The sequence below is a fragment of the Ciconia boyciana genome, chromosome 9 (genome assembly GCF_034638445.1).
Source record: "Ciconia boyciana chromosome 9, ASM3463844v1, whole genome shotgun sequence".
NCBI lineage: Eukaryota > Metazoa > Chordata > Aves > Ciconiiformes > Ciconiidae > Ciconia > Ciconia boyciana.
Window position 1 is genome coordinate 8,306,429 of NC_132942.1, and position 19,060 is coordinate 8,325,488.

The window sequence follows — 19,060 nt, forward strand, 5'->3', positions numbered from 1 at the left end:
AGTGGTAGAGATAGCAGGAAGAATAGTAAATTAATTGCCTGAATATGCTCTCCTGCCTGATGAGTAATGATCCAGTACCCAAACAGTGTGTGTTAAGGAGGGCGTTGACAAGAGTTGTCTCAGTGATAGAGGGGATTTGATGATCTTGCCCCCTTTTTGCAGCTAACTTCCCCCTCTGTTGTGCTGGTACAGCTCTGGACAGGGATCTACTGTAAACTAGATAGATGAGACGAGCTGGATTTGAAACAACAAAAAAAGCCTTTTAACCAAGCTTTGCTCCCAAGGATGATGAGAATAGAATGGCAGGGTAGTTCAGTGAACTGTTTTTGCTGAGCTGTGTAGAGGAAAGAGACTGGTCTCACCTACTCAAAGAATTTGTAAGGATTTACTTCAGACCATGGACAAAAGTGTCAGGATTTATCAATCTAAGATAAGTTTTACTTGAAAGTACCTAGCAGCCTTAATTTTGTTTGATTTGTTGTGCAAATTGGAAAGTAATTCCACTAAATTGCATGTAATAAGAATCTTATTTTTTTACTTTTGGCAAGATTGACATCTCATCGTTACAGTAAGTGTTATGGTCCTTCCTCCTCCTAATGTAATTTGTGAAAATCCAGTCCTACGTTGGCTGCTTCTGAGCAGCTGTCCTAAATGGGATTACTGAAACGTTGACATTTATTTGAGCTTTTTACTTTTATAATTCATAATAGCCAACTGCTCTGGCTTACGCTTTTTGGGGTGGTGAACTTGTCTTGCCTCTTTGCACAGTGGTAAATTTATGGGAATATATAAATATTTCCTAGTTTGGGAGCGTCATATGGACACTTAAATCTTGAAGTCTCTTTGCTTGTTACCTCAAGTTTCAAGAGATGTTCTTAGAAGTAAAAAGGACTAGTTCACCTAATGTGTGGCCCCTAGAGTATTTTATAACATGAGGCATGGAAAAATAGGTCTAGTTGAAAGCATCTGTGAAGCGGTACTGAGAGAGAAGTAAAAGCTTGAGGAGGGGTGAAAGTATTTCATTGCTCTGTATGCATGTTGAAGTGAATTTAGATGCATCTGAAAGACCACTCTATTGCTATGCAATACCAAGGCTGACTTTTAGTATGTGTTAGATATGAATTATGAAGTGATCTGAGTCCATATTCAGTGTGCATCTCTTTAATAGCATAAAATTATTCCAAGTTGAGTTGTTTCCTAGCATTAAATGCCTGGCATATTTATGATTCTCTTGCCTTTCTAGCAAAGGTGGTAACTTTCATATGAAGCATTTTACTTGCATTTTATATTGCCTTAAAATATGTAGCTTGTCTCCCAGCAGTCTTGCATGTGCCGACATCCAAAACTAGAACTGTGTGTATTTAATGGATTTAGTTTGGGATTCAGGCTAACGTTTTTGGGCAAAAAAAAAAAGCTTGCCATGTAGCATCATGTTCCATGATCTGATGGGGGGAGACTGCTCGCAGGTTTAGGTGTGGCAGACTTTGGTTTGGGCTAAATAATCTGCCAGCTTTTTACTGCTAGTTTTGGTAAACAGCATGGTGGGTTTTTTTCCTGAAGCTTGACAACCAGCCTTCCTCTTGCAGTTCCACTTTTACTTAAAAAGCCATCTTTCTTACCATAGCATTTATCTTCCATGCATCTTTTCCCTGAGAGTAGCATTGCAGAGATGATGTTTCCCGCAACAGGTTGATTAAATGTTATGACAAATTACAGCTACTTGAAAGCAGTTGCTGTTGTCTTTAATTTAACGTGTCAAGTTCCTTTGCTTTAAGTAAGTGCCAAAACTCTCCATCTCCCTTTTATAGAGGTCATTATATGTGGCTCACCTGTAAACGTGTCATCCCCATATGTTCTCCCCTTTATGGAAGGGAGAACAGATGTTGCTACCTACAGAAAGATGCTTCAGGCACTTGCTGCAGGAGATGGTCGCCAGGCTGTCAAAAGCAATCTTTATGGGCAGGCTGGTCTTTCACAAGGAGATGTGTTTACAGAGCATGAAATTAACATTTTTGCACAGAGGCAAATAATTGCTTACAACGGAGACTTTAGTAGCAGGTTTGAAGCTTGAATGATTATTAGTAAGGTCAGATGGAGCACATAGTGATGTCCACCTCCTGAGCAAAGTCATTCAGAACTTTTTAGCCATTCATTTATGCTGAAAGTTTTTAAGATGTTGTAATGTTCATGCCTTGAGCTTGTCACTTTTGATAAGAACTTGTAATAGACTGTGTTGCTATATCTATATGTGGTATGGTTCCTTCAAAATCATTCTTGAAAGGAAAACTATTTTTTTAACTTGCAGAAAGAGGGGAGGAACCCCCCCATTCCCACTATCTTAGTCTTGAATTATTATCTAGTGGTACTCTGTCAGGGTTTTTTAAGAGACTTTGCAGGAAGTATCTGTGACACAGGCCTTTGTCAGGAACAAAAGGGATCTCTGAAAGCTTTCTGTGGTCAGGAGATGGGTGTAAAGGGCCAATAGGTCTCAGGTAGCGTTGGCTGTCCGAAGCTGTTCTGGTTAATGCTCTCACTCATCGGGTCAGGGCTTTTTCTTGAGCAGTGATGAAATACTGTTTCTGAAGAATGGATATTGGCAAAATTAATCAGATTGATTCTTCACTTATGACACAGATCAAGTCTTGAACTTCAGTCTTCTGTGGTAATAAGACCAGTTCATCATCACTAATTGCATCTGTTCATTCTTGGTTTCCTCAGCCTGCTTAGTCCCTCAAGGTGACTTCTCCACTCAACAGATGTGCATGTCTGACAGAAAGCTTAAAAGCCACTAAGCTTGAAGTAGATGAACTTTTTGTAAAAGAAATTCTGTTACATTGCAATTAACCACATCACAGAATTTAGTAAGTCTGACTAATGTTAAATGTAAGTGTCCAGTCAAACTTCAATGGGGAGGTTTTCTCTCCCTTTTCCTCTCTGCACACCACAGTTGTAAATGGTAGTTAAGGCTTGGAGCAGTCCATTTTCAAAATGTCCGTGCTTCTTCAGGAAGAGAAAAATAAAAATGTAGCCAACATCACAAAGGCTGTTCTGAAAACCTTTTTAAAATCCTGCATGTTACATCCATGATCTTCCCACTGCTTTTCTGTAGGACATTGTTCTTCAGAGGCAGTGGGACTTCTTGCTTTGTTCACATTGTGCTGAACAGCCCTAATCATAACCCCTTTCAGCAGAGTTATCCTTGTCTGTACTGAAAGCCAGTGAATGTGGCTCTTTAAAGGAACATCCAAGCATCGCCTGAGTACTCCCTAGAACAACCGTCCTCATGTTCTGGGAACACCCAAAATCTAGGATACAGGATATGTCTCGCTTCCTGCTCCCATTAAAAGAAGGCTTTAAAATAGTTTAAGCTACTTATATACAAGACTGAACAGAGATTCACCTTCAAAATTTCTCCAAACAGGTGAAAGGGAGCTCAGTGTCTGCACGCTTTGTGTAAACTGTGCAATAGCACTGTTTTGCTAGCACTGTTTTTGCTGTGAGGTGTTACAGCATAAATTTTCAGAGGACATGAGACAGATCATGCATACAATGAATTACTCAGATGCTCTGTAACAAGACCTGCTAATAGCCTGCCCTCTTTGAAATAGTCCTAGCAGTGTGAACTTAGATTTTTTTTTTTTTGCCTGTTTAATAGGACTTGGTAGAACAAACACCTAAGCCAATGTTGAGGAGTTTGTCTCGGTCATTCTCTGCTGTATCTTATGTACAACTATGCATTTTATTTCTTTATTGATTTTTCTTCTTTTGTTGATGCTTAAACAGTATTCTTTCAGTATGAAGTGAGACTCGTAAAAATACTAGATATAACATGTTTAAGTCAAATTGGGTACTTTATTCTGGTATGACAAGCTACAAAATCTCTATTTCAGAGAATGTCCTGCTATACAGCAATTTTTCTCAGTCCCATGGAGCTTCATTATAGCGAGGTCAGACTATGCACTGTAGAGAAGAGAATTTATATTTTATCATAGGGCTAACTGCTATGCTTTTGTAATGACCCTGAGGGACAGTACATGCTCCAAATAATTCAGTTTCTTTGGAATATAGTTCTACTGTGCTATAGGAGCTAGAGTAGATCTAGGAAAATAGAAAATATTGTGGTATATTTTAATGTGATTCCTACTGGATGCTTGTGAGACTGTTCAGCTGCCATAGCCCTTGCTTATTTTAAGCTTCCAGAAAGCGGACAGTAAAGATTTTTGGAATTCAATGTTGTCAGTGTACTCTCAAGGGAGAGACCTCCCTTAAGACCCTTGTGGTAAAAAGAGACTCCTCAAAGTCTAGTTGCCTCTTGGCCCAAGATGGAACATATTAATTTCTCATGTAGTTAAAAAGTCTCTCCCATAATTTCATGTGTTGTGCTTTTAACTTCATGTCTTTCCATTTTGTTCTTTGCAGCAGTGTGAAAAAGGGTGAGGGCTATTTGTAATACTTGCCCTTCCTTTCTGCCCAGTCATCTCTACCCTAGTCAGCACTCATTATTTTGCATTTTTCTGTGTATGATGTTTCTGTAAATATCTCAGGATGAAACTTGCTTTTTTTCAAACAGTAGGACACAGATTCATACAGTCTGTGATCTGTCATCACCCAGAAATGATGATAAAACAGCTGCATAAGAAGTCATTCAAGTCTTGTGTTTGTACACTTAATGCCGCCTTTACTCACCCTTTGAATTGTATCCCAAATTTTTTGATGCGTTGTTCTGTTGTCAGGACCACTTTTGAATTTTAATCCTGTTCTCCACTTAGCTGGCAACATCAGCAGATTTAACAAGCACTCTTTTCATTCCAGTATTGAAATCAATAGATAATTTTACAGGGTCTAGAAGGATTCTGGTAAAGATCATTTTGACACGACCTGAATGCTTGCATCAAAATGTGTAAGTTTTGATTAGATTGGAGTGAATTCCAATTTGGATATTAATGATAACAAGACTTGGTATACTCAGGTTTGCATCACTGAGTGGAGTGATGCATCTCTTCTCTCTCCTGTCTGCCCAGTTGTTACCTGTCCCAAAAAGAAGCTGCTTGTTTCTTAGTTTTTAATCCTGACACTGCTGTACTTAGTAGCAGTTTGTCACTCTTAAGGTGACACCTAAAACTGATTTGTCACCTTTTAAGCACGTACAATGTTTTGGTATCTGCATCCCAGCCTTGCTTTTCCTCAGTTCCCCAGAAGTGTTTGTCATCTTTCAGTTATTGGAAATCTCATCCATCTTCCACAAGCACTTGGAGATAATGGCCCTGAGACTGTCAACCAGCTTCTTCCCTGACCCAACCAATTTATCTTACCGGTTTCTATGTTTTTCCCTATGGTACCCTAACCAGGCTTAGTGTGCCCTCTTGCTATGCTGGCACTATGAGCAGTCAGGTAGTTTCTTGCCATATTACAGCTTGCAGCTGCCCACGTCAAGTGGTGATCACTACTAGAGAGCATCTCTAGGAGGGACCAATGTACCTATGCAGGATCTAGCCTCTAGATTCAGCATTTCAGTGTAGATTACTTGATCCTTTCCTGGCCTTGGGTCAGCCTCATCTCAGCCCAGGGTGGAGGCATGGACAATTAATAGCCTTGGGATGGCATAAAAATGTGTGATGTTCACAATTTCACACCATATTCAAAAGGGGTAGAGGCAGACCTCTTAAGCAGCTTGCTTAGGAGAGAAGTATTAAACCTGGGAAGCGCGATCAGATGGCACATACAGTACACGAGTACTGCAGGGAGTTCTGCCAGTGCTTTCCTTGTGGAGGGAGGAGTGGCAAAAGGGTGGTAGACGCTCTCTTGCTGGGTACGTGTACTTGGCACTTCAGTTTTTAACTGGTGAGAAGTCTCTTATCTGTTATTGTAAACACAATTTATTTTTAGGGTGCCCAGAACTTTCCATAGGATAACCTTCTCCGTATGGTTCATGGTGGGGTTTCAGTCCTTAATCGTGTGATGTGCATGTTCTGCAAGTCATCTTTGCAACCCATCACCGGTGGCTTGGTTTTCTAGAAGATGTTGAAGACTGAAGCTGGGATTTTTGTGCTCAGCTTTTTGTTCCCAGTGGAATAATGCAGCTTGTGCCTGGTCTCAAGGAGCGGCTCGTGCTTCCTGATGAGAACAACTGCTTACAGGAACACCGTGACGGTACAAGAGTCTCCTACAGCTATTGCCCAGCTGCTCTGCACTGCAATTTGCAGCAGGACTCCTCCTCACCATCAAGGGCAGTAATTCTGTGTGCTGCCTTCTGTACAAGGAGAATCTGGAGATGCAAACAAAGCACAAATACATCAAATGAACTGACAGCATAAACAAAGGGAAATCGGAGTTAGCATGGCTCAAATGCTTTTGAATAACTGGTGTAATGGCAGTAAGTCTGATTCTGAGAGGAGTGTCATTAATCCTGGCATGGATCTGTGCGCTTGCTATTGCTGGGTGCAATGTACTAGTTGTCTGAGCAGCAGTTAAATAACTTCTTGGGAAGAAGAGGCGTGTTAAATGTTGCTTTTTAGTGCTGATGTTTTCAGTTTAACATAACACTGTCAAGAAGCTTCAAGTCTGCCAGGAAGCTGGTGGAGAATTTACTTTAAAATCCTTAAAATAGCTAAAAGGAAAATAGTCATATTCTATTGCTGAAAACCAGAAAAATGTGGTTTTGCTGCATTGCTGCTAACAGAAAGCTGTGCTTAGGCTGACGTGAACCAGGAACAGTATGAACCAGGAAGCAAAGCAAAAGGTAGGCTCCTTCAGAGCACCACCTGAAGTAATAGTAATGCTGTGATTTCCCCCCTCCCCTCCTGCTCCCCCCAAACCAAAGCTATCAGGGTACTATTGGTTGCCCAGTGATTGGAAGGCAAGTGAGCAGTGTCAGCGTTGAAGGTACGGAGTGAAGAGCGTGGAAAATAAAATAGAAAAATGCTTGTGATTCTCTTAGCTTTATTGGAGTTAGTGAGAACTATTTTGTTCAAGTGATGTTTAATTATTACATGAGCATGGTATTGTTCCTGGTAGCAGGAGATAACTAGGAGGAAAGTACTCTGAAAATACCTGTAAGCCTCTTGATGTCTTAAGTTCTCCCTAGTTCTCCCTTAAGTTCTCCAATCCTTTTGACCTTGGTCTTTATTCAGCAGGGGAGGTGCGGGGGAGTCCTGTGTCACCCAGCCACATTTCCAGGAACAGTTTATTGTTAAACTGCCACTGTGATCTGCTGAGCAAGACGAGCTGGCACAGTGTGTCTTGGGGTTATTTCCTGTACTAGCAGGTGAATGCCACTGGTAGATGATTTGACAGTCTCTGGTTTTGGGTCTGACTTTTCAACAGATAACGTTGTCATTCGTGGTCAGATTGTGCCTCCTTTCAAATTTCTGAGACGAGGTATTTCTAAAATTTTAAGTGTAACTCCTAACGATGGATAAGGGCTCAAGAAGAAAGCTAAAATACAGACTTTTTTCCAGTATCTTTCAAAACTCATTAGGGAAAAGGCAATTTCTAAGCTTGATATGCAGCTTGCTATGGGAAGCACTCTGTCTGCTGACATAAAACACAAAATCTCAGTACCTGGCACACAATGGGAATTATGGTTCTTATTCCAGTTTTTGAGTCGTATCTGTCACATAGCTTTTGTATGGATTGTATATAGTTTTCAGTAGCGGTAAATGTTGGGACTTTTTTTTATCTTTTTGGAGCATTTCAGAATAGTAGCATTAACCTTTCTGAAGTCAGTGTACTCCACATGCTGACAAATCTTTGTCCCTCACCAGGACAACAAACTTCTGTAACATGCCCTTGAATAAGTTTGGCAACAGCCCAGTTTCTGTGAAGAAAGGTAAATACCTGATCTACGCTGTCAGCTGTTCCAAAGACTGCTGCAGCTCTGCTTATGGATACCTTACGGTGCTCTGCCTGCTTTTCCAGGCAAAACCCAGATCACTTATGTTTACTATTATGAACTGTAAGTGTTGGCAAGCTTTCAAACTGCCTTGCTCATCCTACCTCAGAAAACATGTTATAATGCAGTCTTTTGTCTTACTTGTGCCTTTCTTTATCACAAAGTACAAGGCATCCTGGTAGTATAGTTTGCCCATTGGAAAGTCCCAAAATTGAGTGGTTTTCTCTTGATTCATGTGTCTCTATGGAAAATATTTAGACTTTTTCCTTTGAGTGTCTAGCAGGTAGGTTTTGTCCTGTCCTCACTTCAAAGATTGTTGGAGCATTAGCAGCCATCTTTTTTTGGTAGTGGTGGTGGGTTTTTTTGTTTTAATACCAGGGTTTCCCAAGGGGCCCATCCAGGTAGATTCCATTTTATGAAAGGCACAAATTGGCATAGTTCTTTCATCATTCAAGTAGTTACAAATCCTGTAATTTTTTTTTGTAAACTGAACAAAGTCAAATTTGCAGTCTCATATTTGCCAGGTCCACCTATGTGCAGCACCAAGCTTAGTTGTAATCTTGTATTTGTTGTCTTGAGTGCTGAGAATTTCACTTCTGTGTAGTATTTCTGTGTTGAGGATATATATGGGATGTTCATTGTGGTGTATCTTTAATGAGATTTCTGAATTTCTGGTAGTATGATATATGGTGCAGTTCTCTGCTAGTATTCAAAATATTTGGAAGTTGTGTTCAGCTGAGCAATCCTTGATTGGCTTAACATTCCTATAATCTGATCAAGAGTTTATAGTTTGAGTACAGGGAATTCATGGAAATGATGGAATTAATAGGGTTTGTATCCTGCATATTTATTAAATCTTAATGCAGAATATTCAAGTTTTCTGCATATGCAGCCTAATCTGTAAATCTAACTTGTAAGTCAGATTTCAGAAATGGTGCTCCAAAGTATGTCCTTACAGGAAACCACTACAGCTTGTGTGCTGTTTGCTCCTGTTAAATGGAGCGTGGATATATGCAGACATCTGGAGGCTTCTGCTTCAAAAGTCCGTTTCTCAAATTGATCTCCAAACCAGCTTGTTCACTCTTCTTTCTGTGAATATAAGGCTTGTTGTATTTAAGACAGCTTCAGATAGCACTAAATGCTGTGGAAAACAACATACATCTCTGGATTTCATCCTTGTAGCTTCTGCCGGGAGTTGCAGTCAAAAAACAGCTGTTGGACCCACAATAAAATGACATGTATGTTGGTTCCTTGGGAGAGCTCACCTAGTTTTAAGTTTCCAGAAAGCATGTAAAGCAGAAAGGGAATGTGGGAGGGGTGGGAAGTCTTTAATCTCATTTTGAACGGCAGCTCAGAGGTGGCTTCTGTCTGCATCTTCATACTTCAAGTATTCGCTGTCAAAGCCCCTCCTGGCTGTTGTACCTCAGGCAGGGTGAGTAACGGGTTGTGTCTCCCATCTTGACTGGAGGGTAGCCCAGGGAGTGACGTCTTGTTTGGGAATTTTGTAATGTGTTGCTGTATGTTAAAGCAAGGTCAAAGGAATGTGGTTATTGCTTGAGGGGGAAAATGAGGAGGTTTTTGATGCAACTAAATGCCTGCAGGAGCTTATTCCACAGTTTTGAGCAGATCCCTGAGACATGCTACTATGTGAGAAATGGAGCATTTCTGTAGATGGGAAGGGCTGTAAGCATTTTAGTGAACAGAAAAGATGAGAAAGCTGTTGCGGGCAAATTAAAGCAACGAGTCCTGTTCTGAAGTCTAAAACTAGGCCAGCTGGGTTTTTGACAGCTGAAAGAAAAGTCTGAGACTGAAACTGCTGTGCTATCACAAGGTGTGCTAAAACCCAGGGAAGAGCTCACCGCTTGGTGCTCTGTGCTGACTTCAGAAAGGCACTGTGCATTTGGAGGCCTGAATCGAATCAGTCAAATAGTAAGATTAGAACAGCAAACACTGCAAGACTGTAATATTATTTCTAAAGGTGAGTGAAGAACAAAGTGTAAGGTGTTTGGTAGAGATAGATGACTAAGCTGGATGTCATATTGCTGTCCTCAGCTGATGTCTTTAGACTTTAATTGGCTGATGAACCAGGACTTTTTGCTAGATAAAATTTTGTTTGTGCTAAGGGATTTTCAGCAATTGAGGCTGAATAAAACTTGTTAACTGAAGGAATTTAAAGGGGGGAAAAAAGTTTTAGTTCAAGCAAGTACTGCTCTAGCACTTGATACAAAAAGCTTTCTGCATTAAAAAGTACGGTGTCAGCTAAAATTGGATAATGCTTAAGCAGTAGGCTGTCCTGTCCACCAAGGAGCTGCATGCCTGGCATCCTGCAAGGAACATATTTCTTTAATAGCTCTACAATGAGCTACCAAGTGTTGCTGGGTATTCTGCAGAAAAGGCTCTGCTCTGGATCTGTATGCACTGATCCATTCAGCTAGTTCTAGTCCAGCTGTGGTTTGATTAGCTGACATGGGGTCAGGACTGATCCAGGAGTGCCCGCAGTATTTGTGGCTCTACTTTCTGAAGGAAGCAGGCAGGTTATTTCCATACCCCAAAGTCTGGCTTTCTCAAAGAAAAGCACAAATCTGAACATGTGGATTTCAGTGTTACTGATGTGTCAGGTGGAAGAGAAGAGGACGATGGCCAGATGGTAGCATCACGGCATTGTGCAGGAAACTTCTAGGTCTGGTTTGAACCTGTTGCTTGGATCCGAGTTGCAACACCACTGTGAAGATGTACTTGGCTTTTTTGTCTTTGAAAGCACTTAATCATTCCACAGGATATGCTGCCATTTAGTCCTGTGTTGCCTTTTAATAGCGCCTGAAATGTTGAAGGTATGGATTATGTTAATGTAGCTTTTAAATTTTTGATGGACTGAAATAGCTTCAAAATTAACCTTTTGAAAACACTTGGGTAGATCATACGACAGGCTTTTAGCAGCTTTCTTTTTCTAGTAGTATGCTATCTCCTGTTCCAGTAAATGAAGAGCTTTGACTGACCGAGGTTATGCTCAGCTTCCTGACCTAGGATGAATGCCTCCAGCTGATGTTGGAGATATTTTTATTTTTCATTAGATCATCTGAAAGTCTCAGCTGTTTTCATGCCAGTACAAAGAATGGAGGCTGTTTGCGCTGTGTGGGTGTTGTACCAATTTGTTGTTCAACATACGCTAATAGATCTCTGACAAACCAGAAAAGATTTTTGTTTCTTCATGGTGCAATAAGACTTGATATCTGTTTATTTATGAAAGGCTTACCTACGTTTAGCATGGATGGTCCCACAATCATTAAAACCTGGGCTTCTCGCTGCAGTGAGAGGGAGGATTCCTCCTGGTTTCTGCGAGACCTGGCTTCTCTCACATTTCCTGCCTTCTGAAACCCCTCGTACTCTAGGTTTTGGAAGACTGAAGAGAAGCTGACTATAAGTGTTTCTTATTTCTGCTTTGCTGTGGCACAGATCGTGACAACTAGCTTGTACCCAAAGTGCACACTCTTGAGTCTTCCACTGAGTCCACCTAATAAATAGAGGAATGGTTTCTATTTGCTCTGTCTTTTCCTGTGTTTTTTCTGGGTTGTTTTGTCATTTTCAGCATCTTGTTGTAGGATATAAATACAATATATACTTGCTGAAGTGCTGGGATAAATGAAGAGACCTAGGATGGAACAGATGCCCCCTTTTAACACTGTCTCCAAAGATCATAGCTTCTTGGGTCTGATCATAGCTCCTTGGTTTAAAAAAAATTGACAAAAAAAAGTTTGAACAGGGTTTGAGATCTGTACAGCATTATGATTAGCGTATGCACTTCAGCAAATCTTTTTTCCTCGTGTACAGAAAACTCTTGGCTTATGTCTCCATCCACCCTTCTTTTATTCTGGCTGGAGCCAGGCACACTAAATAGTGATTAAACAAAAGATTAAAATTCCATTTTTGTGCATTTGGTGTTTGAACGTTGATCAATTGCTTTGGCGGAGTGTTAAGTAACAGCATGGTAGACAGCAGAAGGGGCTTATTTACAGCAATCTGTCTAAATCCATTTTCAATGTATTGCTTAATACGCCTTTCTACTTTAATTCATTTTCAGTTTTTAAAAAATGAAGGGTGGAAACAGGCAGGATATTAGTTTAAGATATTGCTGGAGAAGTAATCACTCCTTAGTGGTAAACAACTTCCAGTTCTTAAGGAAAAGAAAATGTGCTTGAGCTGAAATAGAACTTATGGGCTTGCTGTAGGAGTTAATGGATAAAATTCAATGGCTTGTGCACTTACATAGCTTGATCAGATGATCATAACGAACCCTTCATGCTTTGAAATCTCCTTTTTGCATCGCTGTTTACAACTGTTTCAAAAATAGAGATTTTTGCAAAATAGGAAGCTAAGGTAGAGCAAAACAGAAAATTGCAAAGGCTGTAGCCTTGCTGACCTGTTTTATAGGGACAGAAATCCAGATCTGTAATGCCAATTTACCCTAACCATGCAGCATTGATAACTGCAATGTTCAAACAATGGTCACTGTATTCCACAGCTAAAATGCAGATAAGGGGGCATGTGCTGGTGGGGTTTGGACAAAAATGTTATGCCTCCTGCTATGCAGTTAGAATTAATGAGAAATTGGGATAAAAGTGAAAATTGACATGAAATACAGCATTACAGGTAAGACATAGCTCCCCACAAATGAGATGCTTGTTTAATAGTTAAAGCAAAAGTCAGTCCTAGGAAACTTGCTGTGTTTTGCAGATTGCTTAGATATCACAGTCTAGAGCGTCTGTTGAAGGGGTATCATCAAGTTATGTGATTTGCATAATTGAGTCAAATCCCATGCAGCATCCCTGAAGGAAACCACTAAGAAAAGCAACATTCTGGTCCCTGTATGCTGTCTGGATTTCTAGAGCTCAGACATCTTTTAAAAAGGGGGGGGGAAGGAGGGAGGGGCGGGGAAGGAGCTTCCAAAATAACATCAATGTCAGCAACCTGCCCATTTTCACAATGAGAGAGACTGAGCATGTATATGCATATCTTCCCTCTGCCCATGATGGTATGCTGCCTGCAACTTTACGCACTGCTCTGCTAATAGTGATGACATGAGCATAAAAATTGCAGTCGAGGCGGGGAAGGCAATGTTTTATCATTCACACTGACTTTTTTTGGTAGTCTGCTGAAATTAAGTTGGTCTTGAAAGTGTGATTCTTAACAAGAAATAGGATGCTAATCAGCCTGCTGCAGCTACACCTTCCCTTCGGGGCTATGCGGATCGCAGGTGCTAGCAAGGTCACTGAAGCAAAGACACTGATATTCATTTTCTAGCACTGAAAGTCACTTCAAAATTAATGTTCAGACATTGTTGACAGAATTCGTCAGTGACTCACAGCAGACTTTTCAGATACAGTGTTTTAATAGCGACCTGCAAAGCCAATGTAAGCATTATATGTTTGCTTGCAAGGGATGCAGTTAGAAATATTCTAACCTCTTAATGTTTACCCAAGTTGAATTAAATTTAATGGAGCATTTCTGAATTGGATTCACTAATGTAACTTCTTTGCCCAAGACCAAAAAAGCTCCAGAATGCAGCATGTCTGTCATGACCATCTGCAGCTATGTCTACCCTTCAAGATTTTAAAAGCCACTTAGAGAGGTATGTCAATCCAACAGAGATTAATGTTGTGTTTATCTTGTGTGAATCTCGTTTGGTTTAGTTGTACAGGGCAGTAACATCATGAGCACTTCAGGTAGAGGAACAGATAATGAGTCACCCTACACAGTCCTCATTTTACTTTGCCAGTACCAACATGAAGAAAAGTCAGTCCTTGTAAGTCTCCAAGACTGAGAGCTGTACAGAGCCTGTTCCTCGGGACTTAAGGATCGATAACTCTTATTCTATATGCCTCCAAAGTCCAGCACTACAGTTTGGAAAGGTCTGAATAACTAATGCATGTACTCCATAGTTTCCCCTCTTGCTTAATTTAAAGTTTAGAAATTACTGAAGTTTTTCTCTTGACATGTGTGGCCTTGACAGGGTTTAGCTTAGCCCAGCTCAAAGAAATTTTCATGCGTAAATTTACTTGGGACTGAGAGAAGTAATACATCTACCTACTAGACTTTCTGCTGTCCGCCTGCCTGTTTTGGGCTCTGTACATAATACTGTGGCAGTTTCTGTGGTTTCTTCTTTTTTTCCTTTTTTGACCAGCACTGGAGGATGGCGTGCTACTGCCTGCTTTCACTCAGTATCGCAGTGTTTAAATTGCTTGTGTCAGGTTGTTGCTTGCTCTGAGGGTATTTAAATGCGTGTTGCTGACCTCTCTGAAGAGCGGCTTGAAGCTGTGCAGAAAATTTACTTCCCTGTTCCCGTTATCCTATATTGAGCGTACAAACACAATGGCAACTCCAGCCCAGAGCCTGGGCGTGCTCACCCTCAGCAGGGATGGCTGGCTGGAACTGCTTTTTAATGGCTTTTAGGTTGCTGCTTGGCCTGTTGAGCATTGGCTGCTTTGGTGGTACAGCTTTGTAATGGTGTGAGATGTCCCTCCTGAAACAGCCAGTAGCCCAGTGGTGTGGCTTCCCTCCGGAGGATGCTGGAGATGTTGGTGTGAATCCTTTGGGGTATACTTCGAACATGTCTCCCATCTCCTGAGAGCTGTTGTGGAGAGCAGCTCAAGATCTGTCCTGTTAGTGTATTTCGAAAGGAGAGCAATCCACACAGGTACCTGCAGCAGCAGACGGGTGTCTTCTAAGGGGCGTTTTCAGACTAGAGTTCAGAGCGAAGTGGGGTGCCTCTGCAATTCTAGTTTAAGTTGCCTGAGTCCCAAGAAGAGGTGGAATTTAAAACACTCTTACCAGTGCCCTGTTAGGCAGCTTGGATGTCATTTTGCTTGTGGGTCTCTTTTTTTCCTCTTTTTCTCTAGAGTGCCTGACTTGCCCTGGTGACTTAAGGGCTTGGTGTAGGGTGCTGGGTTACCATGTGCGCTGTGGGTGTTGTGAGGCTAGAGTCACACTGTGTGTTTCTCCTTTTAGATCTAGTCTCTGGACACTCTTAGAATGCTCTCTTCACTGGTGGGTGGGTAGAGTAAGTGCTGGTAAGGGGTTTACACGTATTGAATCGCAGCAAATGGCAGAAGGGATAGTGGCATTGTAAACAATTCTCCTGGTGTGCTCATTCAGTCCAGAGTGCTATAAACAAGAGACAAGAGAGACTTAAAATATTGAGGTTTCAGACTTGCCAGTTGTTCCTGTGCCTGTTATGACACTTGTGCACAAGCCTAGTGCTCAGAAAGTTGGCAAAACTCTCCTGGCAAGAAGGTGCTCTGGTCTGCGAGAGCTTTCCAGGACTTTTCCTGTCAGGGGAGTATCCTGAAGAGGAAACTGGCTGGTGAGCAGGCCTGGCAAAGCAGGGATCTTGCAAAAGAGAGGCGAAAATCTTGCAGAACGGTAGTGTGCTCTGTGGGTTATTTAGCGGGGATGATCGGGAGGGTGACATGTTGTCTGAAAAATTAGAAACCGCTGTGATGGCCAGACAAGTAGATGTGCTGGACTGTTGCAGTAGCACAGGGTGACTGCTTTGTGGTGCTGAAAATTTAATCTGTTTTACACCAAAAATAACCAAGCTGCTGCTTCTACTGTCTGTCTGTCACACAGCTGTCATCCAGACCTGCTCACATTAGCTGGCACAAGCTAGCAAAAGTCAGGTAGAGTTTGCATAAATTATTCATGCAAACGTTAGGTCAGATGCAGTCATGGGTAGATGCTGAAGTTGGGTTTGCCTGCCTCTTGCCCATGCCATGCCCTGGCTCACCGCACCCCGAGGAAGCATCTCAAACCACCTCTGCTCACACCCGCTATGCAAAAGCAGCAGCAACCTCCTGGGGTGGAGCAACCACTAGGTTTCTGGCTGGTGTTGGCATATACCCTGTATGTTTTTCAAGGTGCTCTGTGATGATGTTGCTGACACCAGCCTCAGATTGACCCAAGGACTAGCTGCATGCGTAGTTTTTCCGCAGAAGTGTTGTTGTCCACTGTGTTCAGTTTGCCCTCCCAGTGCTTTCTTGCACATTTGGTTCCTGGCTCACACATTCATCTTGACACTTAAAAAGGATATTTTCATTATCAGCAGGTAGAAATTCACATAAGAATGGTGGTGTTTAATGGGATGGATAGAAAACCACAAGGCAGGTTAAGCAATTTAGTTTGATATTTATATCTGGTGAGTTCAGGTGAGCGCTTCCAGAACAGGCGAGCGTGGTGGTTCTCCATGGCTCCGCTGCTCTGGAGCTGCACTTGCCTTCTCCTGCGTGATGGGAATCGGTGAGGCTTTTGCAGTGCCCCTCATGAAACCTTTTTCCCTCAGCAAATGCAAGTCTTCAACACGTGCAGTCAGAGATGAACTGAAGATGTTCAGTTGCTGGTGGTGATCTTCATTTTATGTTGTGATAGGTGCAGAGTGAAATTCAGGAAGGTACACTACCAGTTTCTGTATTTGAACAGAAGTAAGGATTTAGAAGAGTAGAGTTCATGTGCTAAAAAGATAGTAATTAACAACATAAAAATGAGCTATTGCTTTTGATTCATATAACTTCATTAGAGTGGAAAATGAAAGAACAGATAACGAAGATGAAGAAAATTAAGGAATCATGGGGTAAATGGAAGAAATCAAGTTATACCATCTAAATATAGCTCTACTGGGATTTTTCTTAAAGTAGTCACTTTCTTCTGTGTGTAACTGTCCTTTCCTGCTAACCGACCTTTTCTGGCAGTTGGCTGCTTTTCACCACTGTTAATTGCATCCCGTAGTGTGGTCCTGTGCTTCCCATGTCACCCTGAGTGTTCCTTTCCCTCCATCTTCCTGCATCATAAGTATTTTTCAGAGAATATTCTTGTTAGCTCCAGGTGGCACAAGTGGAAGTTCCTTAATACTTGTTCACATCATGAACTAGCTGTGTGACTGACTTCTTGTCCATCCTGAGTGCCCATCAGCTCTCCTTCAGTGAAAATAAAGTTAAATTGCAGGGAGCAGGAAGGGGAATGCTCTGAGTATTGATGTTAGTTAATTGAAATGTGTAACTGAGTGTCTGGTTTCATGGATGAAACTTGACTTCTGCCAGGTATGTTACCATCTGCAAAATGTCAAGAAGCTGAGTGTAAATCACTTTATGATCTGTGATTGAAAGGACCTAGATTGATTTAAAATCTCTTGGGGAGGGGGGTGGAAAAAGAGTTCTAATGGTTCACAGGTCAGCTTTTAATCAGATTGAGCTCTATTACTTTTAGACCACTGGTCTATTACCCTTTGGCATGGTAATACAACCAGCATAACTCAAGGTTTTCATGCAGTTCCTTTGCTAAGTGTTACCACCCATAACAGAGCAAGCAGAGCAGAGCATGCACCTGTGTTCAGCTGCTCTAGTTCACTCTGACATCTTAGCTGAAACCTGTCTTCACAGATGGTTTTGTAAGCTAATACACAGGGCTCCCTTCCTGCTGACTGTTGTAGAAGAGGGGTGATGCAATGGGGATAATCTGCAAAACCTTCACAGCAAGGTTCACTAGAGCTCATCTGTCAGACTGCAGTGAGGTGGACTGCATCAGGCTGAAGTCTAGTGCTTTGGAATAACAAGTAAAATGTCCAAATGTCCTATTTCCCAAGACATCTAGGCATGAAAAAGAAGAGTTTGTAATTTAACTAGTCAGGCAAATGACATCTGTGTCTCAGATGCCAAAGATGCCTGATAACCCTGTAAGGTTACGATGCCAACCGTTGCTTTTTGGTGGTTGTTTGGTTTGATTGACCCATTAGTGAGACTTTAAACCTCTTGCCCTCCAAGGAGGGAAGCTTTTTTTTCTTTCTAGGAAGTTCTAGCCTATGGAGTTCTCTCTGCAGGTCATGAGGAATTAAAAGGGAAAAACCTCTAAGTTCTTTGTGTAACTACTTCTGCAGTAATGATGCTACAAATGACTTGAATTTATACTCTACCAGCATATTACAACAAAATTGAAAACTCATTCTCAGAGAGGATGTTCTCTTCGTGACCCTAAAACCTACTTAAATATATATATTTTTTTTTTCCTTAGATTTTGGGGATGTCAGTGTTTGAGATGTATCATGGTTTTCTTTCCACACACCATAGTCTCTTTGATCCTGAATTCACCCCATCCTTCATTTGCTAACTTGTTCCCAAAGCACCCATTGCTTTTGAATTTCAGGAACAACATCATGAAAAGAGGAGCTTTAATTGGGTTCAGTGCCTTGTGTAAAATTTGCTTTTAAGTTGAGCAGCAAGAGTTTTAATAAATGACCTTTTAAATCTTATTTTGATTTTATTCAGGTATAGTAGTGTGCTCATTAATAATGATCCTGCAATAGGTCTACCATTACAGCTTTATTGTTAATTAAATAGGATGTAAGATGTATTAGATGTTTTCAAAATGAAAATGGGAGTTTTTAATAGATTCCCTGATTAATAATACTGGTCTGCATACATGATGGTGCCCTGAAAAAAAAATAATTATTTAACACCTATAGGTAAGGTACTGTTCTGAGGCAAGTAAAACTTGCTTCCTCCCTTATCCCTTTCAGGGTAAAAACTACTTGCTTGTGATGGTCTTACCTTAAAGAAGATGTTTAATCTCCTCTTACAGGAAGGAGAGGCAGTTAAGGAAGGGTTTCACATATTGTATATTTAATATATCCAATCTTTTATTTAAAAGGCATCTTACGTGAGGCAAAAGAAAGACCCTTACTTTGGTGATGGACAAAGGAAAAAGGACTGGCATAACAAAGAAGCTATAAAGAGGGACTCTGAGCGTGTAGGTATGTAAGATTACTATAAAAATGTTTTAATTTGTGATTGTGATTTAGTTTGATTTTTATTTGGTAGGCTGAGTGCAGAACAGCATGTTCAACTTCAGAGCCAAGATGATGTTCTTGACATGATGCAACAGTTATTGTGTGTTAATCACAGTTAAAGCCTTTTCCCCCAACTCCACAATAACCATTTTGAGGTGAAAATATGTTGGTAACATCTTGGTATTTTTAGGATAGCTGCAGTATTGAATTTTTAAAAACCTACCAAAAAATATGTGCCTGTACCTCTCCCAAAAATGGGAGATCCAGAAAGGAAGAGGGATAAGAAAAATGTTCTAGATTGTAACATTCATGCAAGTTTTATTCCATAGTGCTGGGTTTTG

At 41.0% G+C, this 19,060-nt stretch overlaps 1 protein-coding gene across 1 annotated transcript in view; it reads left to right on the forward strand.

Annotated features, from left to right (window-relative positions):
- GALNT10 (polypeptide N-acetylgalactosaminyltransferase 10) overlaps positions 1–19,060 on the forward strand; it is a 94,190-nt gene that overhangs the window by 26,344 nt on the left and 48,786 nt on the right. The window contains exon 2 of the mRNA XM_072872470.1: positions 18,581–18,683. Coding sequence (XP_072728571.1) covers positions 18,581–18,683 — 103 coding nt within the window. The remainder of the gene's footprint in view (positions 1–18,580; positions 18,684–19,060) is intronic.